Source organism: Lepidochelys kempii, chromosome 1, assembly GCF_965140265.1.
Source record: "Lepidochelys kempii isolate rLepKem1 chromosome 1, rLepKem1.hap2, whole genome shotgun sequence".
NCBI lineage: Eukaryota > Metazoa > Chordata > Testudines > Cheloniidae > Lepidochelys > Lepidochelys kempii.
In genome coordinates, this window is record NC_133256.1 from 15,401,973 (window position 1) to 15,416,497 (window position 14,525).

The 14,525-nt window shown below is 41.7% G+C and overlaps 1 protein-coding gene across 4 annotated transcripts in view; it reads right to left on the minus strand.

Annotated features, from left to right (window-relative positions):
- The window catches only part of RSF1 (remodeling and spacing factor 1), a 122,854-nt gene that overhangs the window by 72,531 nt on the left and 35,798 nt on the right, over positions 1 to 14,525 (minus strand). For all 4 annotated transcript variants that reach the window (XM_073335516.1, XM_073335507.1, XM_073335497.1 and 1 more), the window contains exon 2: positions 1,237 to 1,328. In XM_073335516.1, coding sequence (XP_073191617.1) covers positions 1,237 to 1,328 — 92 coding nt within the window. The remainder of the gene's footprint in view (positions 1 to 1,236; positions 1,329 to 14,525) is intronic.

Sequence of the window (14,525 nt, forward strand, 5' to 3'; positions counted from 1 at the left end):
AAGTCAGTAGGAGACCACTTCAATCTCCCTGGACATTAAATAACAGACTTAAAAGTTGCCATTCTTCCACACACACACAAAAAAAAACCCCAAACAGACTTCAATGAGAAAATGCAGAACTGGATTTGCAAACTTGACACCATCAAATTAGGCCTGAATAAAGACTGGGAGTGGCTGGGTCACTAGAAAAAATAATTTTCCCTCTGTTGATACTCACCCCTTCTTGTCAACAGTTGGGAATGGGCCACATCCACCCTGATTGAATTGGCCTCATTTGCACTGAGCCCCCACTTAGTAACGCAACTCCCATCTTTTCATGTGCTGTGTATTAATACCTGCCTATTTTTTTTCTCTCCATGCATCTGATGAAGTGGGTTATATCCCACAAAAGCTTATGCCCAAATAAATTTGTTAAATAAATTTCTCTAAGGTGCCACAAGGACTCCTCATTGTTTTTGCTGATGGAGACTAACACGGCTAGCCCTCTGAAACAAAGCACTCAGTGACAGCCAACCAAACTACTAAAACAACAAGGGAATAACCAAAGTTCAAATTGAAGTATTCCTGATTAGCACGATGCTTTATTAACAAAACATGGACCTTTCAGTCTCTGCAAATTCTCTGGAGCAAGGACTATGTCTTATATATGTTCAGACATTGACAGAGCACCTTATAACATTACGTAAGTGATTTATAATTCGAATATAGAACCACCTCGGAGTCAGAGCAAAGGAATGGTGTACCACTATTGATGCATAACTACAATTTTTTCCCCCGTTATGCAATTCTGGGTACTCTGATAGCATAATCACAGTGTCCTTATTTATCAATAAGCACACAGCATACAAATCTCTGTATGGTTGTCAGCTAAAGTACATGGATTTACATCATAGAATTACTGATAAACTACTGTATCATTAATATGGAAATCTCTCTGCTCTGACTGGCCACTATAATTCTTATACTCCAATCTGCTCCTGTCTTGCACGTGCTATAGAGCTTGCAGGTTTGCAGCCTTCTAGATGCAGAAGTTGGTATCTAGTTTCAGAAATTTGTGCGCAGACCCAGGCAGGCTGAAAGTTAGTTAAACTAGAACCTTAAGCAACTCCGTCTGGGCACGCACACACAGATTTTGACTACAGCACTAGGTTCACTAAAATTCATACTAGGGATTTCTGACATAAGATTTCATCAGATCCCAGCATTTCAGAGTAACAGAACAGACATTTACTGTACCTTGATCAAGTATTTTTCCCATCTGTCTGCTGTGACAGACTTCCCAATCTTCCTCATCAGTTTCAAGTGAAGTTCTACCAACTCTTTTGGAACTGCAGTATTAAAAGGGGGGAAGAGGGAGAGCAAATGTTAAAAATAACCAACATACATAAATCTTAATACTAAATATTATAAAGGTATTGAGATGAAGCCATACATTGAGAATTTTTAAAAGTGCATAACTTGAAAACACTAACAAGAGTTCCACAACTAAAAACAAAGCAAGATCTAAAATAAATGAAATAGGTTTGCATTTAGATTTAAAATAAAGACATCTATCCAAAGCTTCAGTTACCGTAATACATCATTGAAAATACAACAATATCCCAGGAGGATTAAAATAATCATTTTACAGGAAATGCGCCAGCTAGACAACTACAGAAACTAACTGCCACCCTTTCATCATTGTGAGAAACACAGACTCTTCAAAAACCCTATCAAACAGGTGTCTTTTGCTGCATGCCTGGAAGGTCACCAAATTGGAGCTATTCTGGACCAAGTGGGGTGGCTCCAAGTTCTTGAGACTCCGAACACTCAAAGAGAACAATCTGCCCTCCACCTCACCCTCTTTCATAGTGCAGGCCATCCAGCTTGCATGCCCCTGCTTGACTGCAGCTGTGGCAATGTGGCACAGGATCTAGGGTTTCTAAACCACAGCTGTGCTGAAAGCTTAATGAGTGAGAGAGGTTTACTATTATTTCATCATTGACAAAGAATTGCTTTGCTGCTCATTAAAGAAGAGGTTACTCACCTTGTGCAGTAATTGTGGCTCTTTGAGATGTGTGTCCCTATGTGTTCTCCACTTTAGGTATCTTCACATTTCTGCGCCTCAGATTGGAGATTTTTGGTAGCAGTGTCTGTTTGGCCCTTGCACTGTGCTCTGTTGCTGTATAGCGCTGCATGGGCAAACCACCCTCAGTTCCTTCTTTACTGCAGCTCATATATAAGAGCTTCAAAGCAGACAAGAGCAGGGTGGGTAGTGGAGCACCCATAAGGAGACACATCTTGAAGAAGCTCAGTTACAACACAAGATGAGTAACCTCCTCTTCTTCAATTCATGTCCCTATGGGTGTTCCACTCTAGGTGACTCTATAGCAGTGTCCCTGATGGAAGGGTGGGGCATCGGAGCGGAGTCCAATATTGATGATAATACAGCCAAACCAAGTGTCACATCAGATGCTGAATCACGAGTGATTGCATAATACTTGACAAACGTATGAGTAGATGCCCAAGTCGCTGCTCTGCATATTTCTGTGATTGGAACATTATTGAGGAAGGATAGAAGTTGACAGAGATCTTGTAGAGTGCGTTCAGGCTCTCAAAGGGGGCTGTAAGTCATGCGTGCAATTGCAGTAGTTAATGCATTCCGACATCCATCTAGAGAGCCTTTGCATAGATATCGGGGATCCCTTAGATCTGTCTGCGATGAAGAGCAATAGTCTTGGAGATTTTCTGAAAGGCTTAGTCCCTTCCAAATAGAAGGCTAACACTCTCTTGAGATCAAGTGTGTGCAGTGTTGCCTCCCTTTTATCCCGGTGTAGTTTAGGAAAGAATGCTGGAAGGTGAGTAAGTTGATTACGTGGAAGGCTGAAGGTATTTTGGTAGGAATTTGGGGTGTGGCCGCAATGTGGCCTTGTCCTTGAAGAAAATTGTAAAGGGAGAGGATATACCATTAGAGCCCCCTCTCTCCTCCACTCTCCGAGCAGATGTGATAGCCATGAGGAATGCAGTTTTCACAGAGAGGTGTAGAAGTGAGCAAGTGGCCATAGGCTAAAAGGGTGACCTTATCAGACAGTTTAAGACAAGATTAAGGTCCCATACTGGTGTAAGATCTCTGATTCAAAGGTAGAGGTTACCCATACCTTTTAAGAAATCTTTTCATTGTAGGATGAGCAAACACCGAATAATTGGTATGGTTGTGTTTTGGCATGAGGGCTTGATAGTTAGCGATCTTAAATTCTAGAGTGGATAAGGAATATGATTTACATCCAAATAAATCCAGTCATTTCCAGTCCTTATTGGTGTCATTTTAGCGTGGTGCTGTCTGCCATGTTCATTAACTGCATCAATGACTAGTGAATTAGGGGATGGATGAAAAAAATAAAAAAAAGTCTCCATCTTTATAGGACACAATATTTTTGTCTACCCTTCTGCACGTTGAAGGTATTGTGGGTGGTGTCTGCCATATAGTTTTCACCCAATCAAGCAGTGCCTCATTGATGGGGAATGCAATATTTGCTGATTATGTCAACCAGTTTGCACTGTGATTATGACTTCATTAAGCAGGATTCGCAGGAAATCTGCTACCCTATTAAAGAGGTCTTGAAATTGCTTGAAGTGGTCTGTTGTAGTTGGCGTGGGAAGCATGGCCACCTTATCAGGAGATGAAGAAGAAATGTTGGTCACCTGAGTGGCTTCCTTGTCTAGTCTCGCCTCCTGTTCCTCAAAGGTCTCCTCTTGAGGATCAGGTGGTCTGGCTATTGAAGCTAAAGGAGACTGTTTTCCTCTAGCTCTCTGGATGACTAGTACTAGAGTTCCTCAAAAACTGTTGTCTATATGCCACCTGTGGGTCCCAATATGGCCATTGAGGTGGTGAGAGAGGGCATGGGTGGAAGCATCCAAGGGTGTCCATACCAACTGGGTGGGTCTCTTCTACTCTGCGGATAGATTGAAGATACATGACTTTCCACCCAGCTAGCTCCCTGGTGCTGTAATGGAGAACCTTGGAATGACACTGAGTATAGGTCATCCCCATCATCTTCCTCATCATCACTTGACAGGTGAAGCAGTCATGGAAGGTTGAGTAGAATGTCTTGGTACTGCATGGAAGCCCAGGGACCTAGGCATAACCCATACCATGGTTATGTCAGTGCCTAGTAAGGGTGATTCAGGTATCTGAGACCATCAAGTCTTTGGGGAACCAAAATTCCTGTGGTACTGGAACAGCCATCAGCACCCGCTAAGGTCAGTTGAGTAGGTGCCATTGAAGTGGAGAGAGCTGTTGGTACCAGAGGCTCTCTGCATTGTGAGGAATGGCCACCAGGTGTCGCCACAACCTTTTGTGATGCTGGTGTATGTAGTACTGATTGTCTAGAAGACTCCTTCGTTTCCATTTTAGAGGAACTGGGTCAGCCTTCATCACTCCTTTCTCCCAACAGTACCATTCTGCCTGAGCCACCCTCTTAAGGCCTTTGGGCTTATCCATGGTACTGGTAAAGGAAGATCTTGCAACCTCATAGATACCTGGTCGAGGGTCAGTTAGTAGAGGTTATCGACTGTGCCAGGGACCTCTTTCTCTTGGCCAATTCCCTGTTCAGGAACTTGTGGCCTGTTTTTTCAAGACTTTCTGAGAGGAATCTGAGGATTTCGTCTTTGAAGTCACTAGAGAGTGTTGATCCGACGATGTAGACGGTATCAGTCTTGACAGGGACTGCTGTCCGGAGTGCATCCCGGGCCAAGGGTTGAAGGCTGGTCAGAGTGAGCTTTCCATCATGAGCAGTCTTAATTTTAGTTCATGGCTCTTTCTGGTTCCAAATTTTACTTTGAGACACTTCTGGAAGCATGTGTGCCTCTCCAGGGCAGCAAATGCAGCAGAAATGACTGTCGCTGACAGAAATGGCTTCCTGACATGAGAGGCAGCAGTTAAACCTGGGCATACCCTTTTCAAGGGTTACTTCCCAAAAAGGAAGAGCTAGGGAAATCTAATTTATACTAAGGAGATAACTATTCTACAAGCGAAATAAAATATATATTTATATATTTAAAAAAAGAAAAAGAAAAGAAGGAAGTACTAACATTAACTGAAGCTCTATTACTACTAAGGAAAAATTATTAAGAAAAACACTGGGTAGAATCTCTTTTAAGGGGCTCTACTAAGGCTCAGTTTCAGGCCAACGGCAGTTGAGAAAGAACTGAGGGAGGTTTGCCCACATAGCGCTATATAGCAACAGAGCACAGCATGAGATGGGGAGAGCGCATGTGAGGGCCAAACGGACACTGCTACCAAAAATTTCAGATCTGAGGTGCAGGGACATGAAGACTCCTAGAGTGGTCCACCTATGGGGACACTACTACTTTATAAATCATCTGTGATTTATATATCAACCTGGCACCATCACACGGCAAAACCCCTGTGCATCATCATTTTAATAAGCTATAGACAATTCAGACCATCCATTATTATAATATAATTGACTATTAGTAATGCAATGCCACAGGACCGTCAAACTAACCCTTATTTATTTATGTATTCAGGAGATTCCATAAAATTAGTGATTTATTGTCCAAGAACCACAAGGATCAACTTTTTTTTTTTTAAATACATGTGATCATCTATTGTTTACTTGTAATAATTTGGTTGTACACAACGTTACAGTGTATTTTCTAAAAGCATTTTGCACTAGTCACTTCAAAACACATGCACACACAGGCCTGGTCTACACTACAAAACTGAGTTGGCTTAACCATATCACTGGAGGGTGTCAAAAATCCACACTCTTGATCAGCTTAGTTAAGCCGACCTAACCTCCAGTGTAGACAGAACTAAGTCAACAGAAGAATTCTTCCACTGACCTACCTACCTCTTGGGGAAGTGGATTACCTATGCCAATAGGAGACTCCCTCCTGCCAGTGTGGGTAGCGTCCACACTGAAATGCTACAGTGGGGCCATTGTAACATTTTAAGTGTAGATATACCCTTGCTAATTTTAACAGCCGTAAAATGTACAAAATGAGAGATTTTATGATTTTGCCTGATGTTTTCTTACACAGGCTACATTTAACAAGAGTACTGCTTACTCACTCCAACTGCACTTTGTCTACACTGCTTCTTTTATTGACATATTGTTTCTTCCCTTGTTGTTCCTTGTTGTATTGTCATTTATCCAAGACTTACATTATGGAGTTAATTTCTTCACCATTTCACTTATATTCTTCAACTAGCTAATAAGAGTCTTTAAACCAAATGCCTTGATATTCAGGTTAATACAAAGGAGTTCAAAATACGTAGTTTGTGTGAAAGTTTTATTGCAATGGCACTAGATCAGTTACATAACTTATAGCCAGTTTAGTATAGAGAGGTCCCACATTAGATGTACAAAATCACCTGTTTTGGGGGAAAATATCTACTTTAAATATAGACAACTGAGAGTATCAAGATTATCTCTAGCATTTATTGATTTTTTTTTGTCCATTTATAGTTTGCCATTATTTATCTTAATTTTGAATCGTCAGGTACTGCTCCCATTTGGTTTTCTTGGAAGAGCTAGTCCATGTCACTGTAGTGCCTGAACACCCGTTTTAGAACAAACAAATACAATCTCAGGAATCAATTCTGCTAGGTGCTAAGCACTATGGGCCTGATCCACTAAAATAATATTTTAGCACAAACCACTTTAAGCATGTGAACAAGTTCCACAGAAATCAACTCGACTACCCATTTGACTAAAGCTGAGAATGTGCTTAGGTGTTCTGCTGGATCAGACCAGAGAGTGCCGCACTTTTCAGGATCAAGCACTTAGTTCTTCTATCAGTCTATTCTCCAGGCAGAGAGAATGTGTGTGCATTTAAAAAAAACAAAAACAGTTACTGCAGGACAGTTAGCTTGGAGAAGTGTCTCACATTTTTTCTGAATGCTGAAATTCATGGTCACTCTGAACAGCCCTTGTTGAGGAGTCAGCTCTTTGAGGAAACAGGGCTGAATTATAAAGCTCCAAAAGTTACAGAAGTAACTGGAAAGCCAATTCTTAGCATGCTCAGTGGGCATCCGCTACTATTTTAAAATAACCTGTTGATATCCTGCCATTTTTGTGACATCTCAATGTTTAATGTCCTGGGTCAGCAGGCCCAGGAGCTGCAAGACATATTGATGCAGTTCTTACTTTACATAGACTTCACAACACATTTAAAATCCATTCTTAATTTATTCATCATTCTCACAGAACTTCATTCAAAAACCATGCTAATATGAATGGCTGAACCAGAAAGCAAGAAGGCTAGAGGTAAGTTGGTTTTGAAAATTTACCTTGTACATTCCCAGATCCTTACACTATTCCTGGAGCATCCTAAACTACTAGGTGGATCTCTGAGGTGGTAAATGAGGGACCCCCATACATGGTATGGGCTGCTCTGAACGTATTGAATAAGCAGCCATGGACCTATGGTTGCGAGTTAAACTAACTTCCTGTCCACATTTTTTTAAAAAAAAGCTTACAGTTATGGAAACAACTTATCTGAAGAGTCCATCTCCATTAAGAGATGGCAACACTGGTTCCCACATGCATCATAAGGTATGAGAGCATCAATCCTAATAATCTACAGTACTGGTGATAAAATGTATGAACTGCACAGATAATTCATGGGGGGATAGAGGGGAATAGGGGGTGTGTGTGCGCGCACGCGAGCGCATTACTGCATATTTTCAACTGTGAGCCATAGTTTGTATGTTTGGGGAGGGGAAGGACAGGAATGAAGAGTATTTCATGGAGATACAATAAGTTAGTATCTTCACAGAATCTGGACTCATTGCACAAAGGAGTACACAAGGCCCTTATGATAGTTAAACTTTATAAAGCCCCATATTTTGATGTTTTTCCAATAATGTTTTATAATGTACTTAGACTGCATATTTATAGCAGACAATCTACATATAACTTTTGTAAAGCTTTTCTTCTAAAAAATTATGCCAAAAGGCCAAATACATTAGTACAATAGTGCCAAAGTGGAGTCACTGTGTTTAAATATTAGTGTCCAACTCAGATTCAATGACAGCAAGGTGGATTAAAGTAGCATCCTGGGCTGTATGGGACCTGAGTTTAACAGGGTGTCTACATGGCAATTGAAGGTGTGATTTCACGTTGGGTAGGCATACCTGCAAAAACATTAATCTAGTTAGCACAAGTAAAGTTACCAGTCAAGACATGGCACCACAGGATGGTCCTCCTGTTATACTGCATGGCTAGCCAACATGGGAGCCCATGCCTCTGCATCTTCACTGTTGGTTTTAGCTGTGCTAGCTATATAAAGCTGGCATGGGTATGCCTATCCAACACCTGAAAGGTGCCAGACGTACCTGCTGGGGCAGGCTGGGCTGACTCACTAGAGAGAAAAATCAAGGAGTCAAGAGTGGAAAGATGACAAGTGTGTGTCTAGTAGGTTGGAAGAAGAGTCTGTTTAGGGGGAGAGAGGACACAGGCTACATGGTAAAATTCTAGGGGTGTCTGAAATTTGTAGGATCCAGCTATCTTCAAACTTACTCCTTTCTTGACCAGTATATGAGAGTCATTCTGCCCTGTCCAGATGCAGAGGGGTACTAATAATTACCATTTTAAAAATGCTTCTGTAACTCCACATTTAACACTGTCAGAGGATTGAAAGTATGATGGCTTGAACTAATGTTTTTATTCCTTCACAGCAAGTGTTTTCTTCTCTGTATTTCTTATGGAGCACAACCCAACAAGGCTCTGCATCATTTACTTTCATTGTTTGTGGACCAGCATCTGAGGAGATAAGCTCTGCTCTAAGAACAGTGTAGTAATTTTGTTCTCTGATAGCTCACTCTGCAGCAAAAGAAAGGGAACCAAATATAATCAATCTTACAAGAAACAGCCTGTACATAAAGTTTTGGCCATAGTGTGCTGGATTAAAACCAAAATTAAAATCTGAATGACATTCCCCACCATGTTATACCACTTAAGATAAATCAAATTTGAACAGTCCTCTAGATTCTGAGCTAAGAGAAAGCCATCTGGGAGCACAGCCGATTAAAATAAGCTTAACGGGTTAGGAAGTAACCATAGGACTCTAGCCACTGTGCTAGGAAAACTTGGAATACCACACATGGTATGTTAAAGGAAGAGTGTTAGGGGGCTTATTCCTTCACCCACTTACTTCCCTGGTCCTTCTGGCATCAACAGAGAGCAACAATACCCAAAGTCCAAAGGTGCAAACAATTCGGTGTCCAGTTTCCTTCCTTAGTATCCTCCTTCCCAGCTCTGACACCACAGAGCCTTACACTTGTGTCCCTGTTCCCATTCCTGCCCTTAGCAAAACATGATTCCAATTTCCCCACCCCCATTCCCTGTTCCCATCTCCTCCACCCACACACCCACCAAAGCAACAACCTGATCCCCCAGAGCCACCCCTAGGCTCAGTGCTCCCATCAAAGAGACTTATTTAACTTACAATTTCATTATGCTGTCTGCTAAGCTATTCTGAGATGACTACGGGCAGATCTGATAAAAGTCTACAAAGTCATGAATGGTATGGAGACAGTGAATAGAAAATTGTTATTTACCCCTTCACATAACAACACAATAAGTAAGGATCACCTGATTAATTGTCAGCAACTTTAAAAAAACATAAGGAAGTACTTCTTCACACAACACAGTCAACGTGTTAAACTCATTGCCAGGGGATGCTGAGAAGGCCAAGAGTATAAATGGGGTCACAAAAGAATTAGATAAGTTCACGGAGGATCATGAATGGCTATTAGCCGAGATGATAGGGGTGCAACCCCATGCCCCAGATGTCCCTAAACCTCCAATTGCGAGGAGCTGGGACTTGACGACAGGAGATGGATGACTCAAAATTTCCCTGCTCTGTTCATTCCCTCTGAGGCATCTAGCACTGGCCATAGTCAGACAGAATACTGGCCTAGATGGACCATTGGTCTGACCCAGTATCACCATTCTTACATAGACTAGCAATTATTTTTTTGGACAAGCACGGTAGAACTTGCAAGGCCTTACAACCAACTTGACGCCATTTCTCCAGTTGTCTGACGGACAAAATGCAATAACTTTTGAATGCTGCATCTCATCAATTCCACAATTTCAGAGGCATCAATGGAGAGAACCCTACTTTTTTTTATTTTCCCAAATCAAAAAAGGGGGAAAGTGGGGGACACAGAGCCCATGCCATCTATATAGCAGAGCAATAACTTCATGCACCTCAGCAACTGTCTATACATCAAAGAACTGGCTGACACCCCATCTCATCTCTGCCCATCGTCTCAGAGTTTAACATGCTGACACCCTGAATGACTTAGCTCCCAGATAGAAGGGATAGAAATAATAATTGGGGGTGGGAGTGTGCATAGAGAGCCCATGGCATGCGGGAGAGAATGGGGGGGATCCTGCTATAAGGGTGGGAGAACACAGATCCTCTGGTTTGGGGGAGGAGTACACAAGGGGGGAAAATGGGGGCACACAGCCCTGGCATGGGGAAGGGAGGATGGGGATCCTGATATGGAAGATGGGGGTCACACAGAACCCCAGGCAGGGGGGCTAATGGGAGACATCCTGGAATGGAGGGAGAAAGAGGGAATGGGAGCCACAAAGCCTTGGCATGGGAGAATGGGGAACCCTAATATGTGGGGAGGGTGGAATAGGGGCACACAGTCCTGGAATAAGGGAAGGGTGGGGAGGTTGCAGCGAGTTCTTGAAATAGAAGGGGACGGAAAGATTGCACACAAGGAGTTTGTGGAGAACAGAGGGATGCAAAGAAACCCTGGTGTATGCAATGTGCTTGGCTTAAAGAAGCAACAAAGAATGTAACCTTCAAATTAACTGTAGTGCCCCACTATGTACTAGGCCCCTTCCAAACATGCAAAAGCAGCAGCTCTCGCTCCAAGGAGCTCACAATCTAAACTCACATATTCTGGCTGAGCCACTCTATACTACCTCCAAGTTGTTTGTCCATAAACAAATTGTACAAGAAATGAAAGAACTGCAACAGCCCAGGCTTCCAAGTGAACATAAAAGAACAAGCAAAAAAGCTGTAATTAGATGGAAGATTCAGAAAGATGGAACAGAGTTGCCTACCAGCACTTAAAGATCCTTTTTTGTTCCTAGAAAGATCTTGACATGCATTTAAAAAACTAAACAAAATACCATAGACACAATTGAGTAACACATTCCTGTAACTATTTCAATTGTTAAAAACACCTGTCAGAAAACACTTGGCTTGCCTAGAGTCTCTAGCATATATTCATTTTTAGTCATATTATTTAATATTGATATGGGTATTTTGCTCTTGGGATGCAATGGGCTGGGACTCAGAAGCCCTGGGTTCTATTCCCTGCTCTGCCACTGGCTTACTGGGTGACTTTTGGCAACTTACTTCACATCTGTGCCTCTACTTCCCCATCTGTAAAACTGGAACAGAGTCACTTTGAGAGGTCATCTAGTCCAGCCCTCTGTGCTGAGGCAGGATTAAGTATACCTAGACCATCTCAGAGAGGTCTTTTCCAAGCCTGTTCTTAAGAACCTTCAGTTATGTGGATTGCACAACCTCCCTACATAATCTGTTCCAGTTCTTAACTATCCTTATAGTTAGAATATTTTTCTAATATCTAATCTCCCTTGCTGCAAACTAAGCAATTTACTTAATGACCAACTTTTTCAGTGGATGTGGAAAACCACTGATCAAATATGTTAAGGGCAGTTACAAAAAGGATGGTGAAGACTTATCAGGTTTCCCCCCCCAGTCTTCTTTTCTCAAGACTGGACATGCTCAGCTTTTTTGAAACCTTTCCTCACAGGTCAGGTCTTCTAACTTTTACCATTTTTGTTTCTCTCCTCTGGAACTCTAATTAGTCCACAACTTTCCTGAAGTGTGCCCAGAATTGGACCCAGTACTCCAGCTGAGGCCACACCAGTGCAGAGAACAGCAGGACAATTACCTCCTGTGTTTGACATACAACACTCCTGTTAATACATCCCACAACAATATTTGCCTTTTCCGCAAATGCATCACATTGCCTGATATTCAATCTGTGATCTACTAGAACCTCCAGATCCTTTTCTGCAGTACTACTGCCTAAACAGTTGTTCCCCTTTTTATATTTGTGCATTTGATTTTTCCTTTCAAGCTGTAGTACTTTGCACTTATCTTTATTGAATTTTATCTTATGGATTTCAGACCAATTCTCAAATTTATCAAGATCATTTTGAATGCTAACCCTGTCCTCCAAAGTTAGATGTCATCTGCAAATTTTATAAACGTACTCTCTCCTCCATCACCCAATATGTTAATGAAAATAGTGAATACCAGACCCAGGAAAGACCCCCACAGGACATGTCCTCCGAATTTGATAGTGACACATTGATAATTACTCTGGGTATAGTTTTTCAACCAATTATGCACCCACCTTATATTAATTTCACCATCAAATTTGCCTGGTTCGCTTATGAGAATGTCTCGTGCAACTGTGTCAAAAGCCTTACAAGTCAAGGTAAATCACGTCTACTGATTCCCCCATCCACTAGATCAGTTACCCTGTCAAAGAAGGAAATTAGGTGGGTTTGGCATGATTCGTTCTTGACAAATCTATTTTGGCTAGAACCTGATTTTCCTGTAGGTGCTTACAAATTGATTAATAATTTGTACCAGTATATTTCAGGGTATTGAAGTTAAGATGACTGGTCTATAATCCCCAGGACCTCCTTTCGCTCCTTTTTAAAGACGGATATTATGTTTGTCCTTCTCCGATCCTCTGGATCATCACCCATCCTCCATGAATTCTACAAGATAATTGCTAATGTTTCAGAAATTGCTTCAGCAAATTCTTTAGGTAATTTAGGATGAATTTCAGCTGGGCCTGCTGACTTGAAAACACCTTATCTAAATATTCTTTAACCTGTTCTTTCCCTGTATTGTTAAGTATTGGGTCACAATTAACAGTTGCCCTCACAATTAATTATACTTATCGCCTTTATAAAGTGCTTTAATATCTACTGATAAAAGTGCTATCTAGGAGCTGGGTATTATAATCCTTGTCATCTTATTTGGGCCCAACAGTCTTTTAACCATCAGATATTTTTTCCAAAGTTTGAAACATATCCCAAGGCCACCCCAATTACCCTTGGTTTTTGTTCCATGCGTTTGGAAATATGACAACCATATTTAAACATCCTTTAAATGCCCAAGAATAAGTTATCACTTAGGTCAGGTGGCCCACTGTTTGTTCACTAGCTTTTCATCACTACTCAAGAGAATCAGATGGGAATATTAAGTTTCTATTTGCACACAAAGCTCATGGTGCTGTGGCAGAGTGACGTAGGAAACTTTGCATAGCGCCCGATCATACAGTCATCAAAGTTGGTGATAGAAAAGAACAATTAGTTTATCTGAGTCCATCTTCCAGTCAATGCAAAATTATCCATACTACTACATTCTCCAGGTCTTCTATCCCTTCCCTGGAGAGACTACTCTACTATTAACACTAGCATGTTACAGAGTGATATTCCCCAGCTTATCTCATGGAACAGGATACGTTTTTCAAGTCTTGATTTCCTGATGTCTACTAGACAGATGAAAAATACCTGCGATACCATGCTTCTCCTTCCCCTACAAGTCATGGCCCTACCATTTTAAAGGGTGTAAACTGACGTGTATGGTATTTAATACATTTCTTATAAAACAGCAACTCTTGCTTTTGTTTTACCTTATTCCCTTCCTGGCTTCATTCCAGTTTCTATAATATATGATGGGTTATCTTCCTCCTCCCCCGCCCTGCACTGTTTTCAGTGTCAGTTTCCTCTTTTCTGTCACTCCTCTACCTCTTTATTTAGTATAATAGAATATTTTCTGATTTTTTTTTTACTTCTGCCCCAAATCTCTCAGCTAATTCTACTGTTTTGCGAAAATTAGTCTTTCCTTCTCTTACTACCCCTCTCCCATCTACCATCCCGATTTTGAAAAATGTAATAGGCACCTAACAGCCAGAGAACTAAACAGAGGGGCCTTTTTGTCCAAGGGCAATGTCCAGGTTTAAAAAAAAAAAAAAAATAATCAAGCCACCCTCCAGCTTCTGGGAAAATATGTGGAGAGTCCTATCAGGGTTTAGTCTCTGGTAATCTCCAGCTAATCCAGATATCTGAAATGCAGAGTCCCTCCCCTGTTCTTCATTCCACAGCCTCAAGGCTTCTAGTGCTGTAGGACTTTGCTGAGCTATCCCACCCCTAGCCTATGGTTTTGGGATCCCTCTCTACTGTGTAGCTCCAGTGTTGGTAATGATTTGAATGGCAAAAGCCAAGTGCAACAGAGTAAAGCTCTAAATCTTGTCAAGATTCCCAATAGTAGCACTGAAAACTGCAGCTGCAACTTGGGAAAGCTCTGAGCAGCAGAAGCAATGAGTGTGAGGGATACTCTGCTGGCAAGGCTATTCCAAGCGTGGGGGGAGGGGGGGGGGAAGGGAATGGGAGGAAGGGGAGAGAGAAGCAGGTTTGCACTGCAGCTAGAAGGGCTGG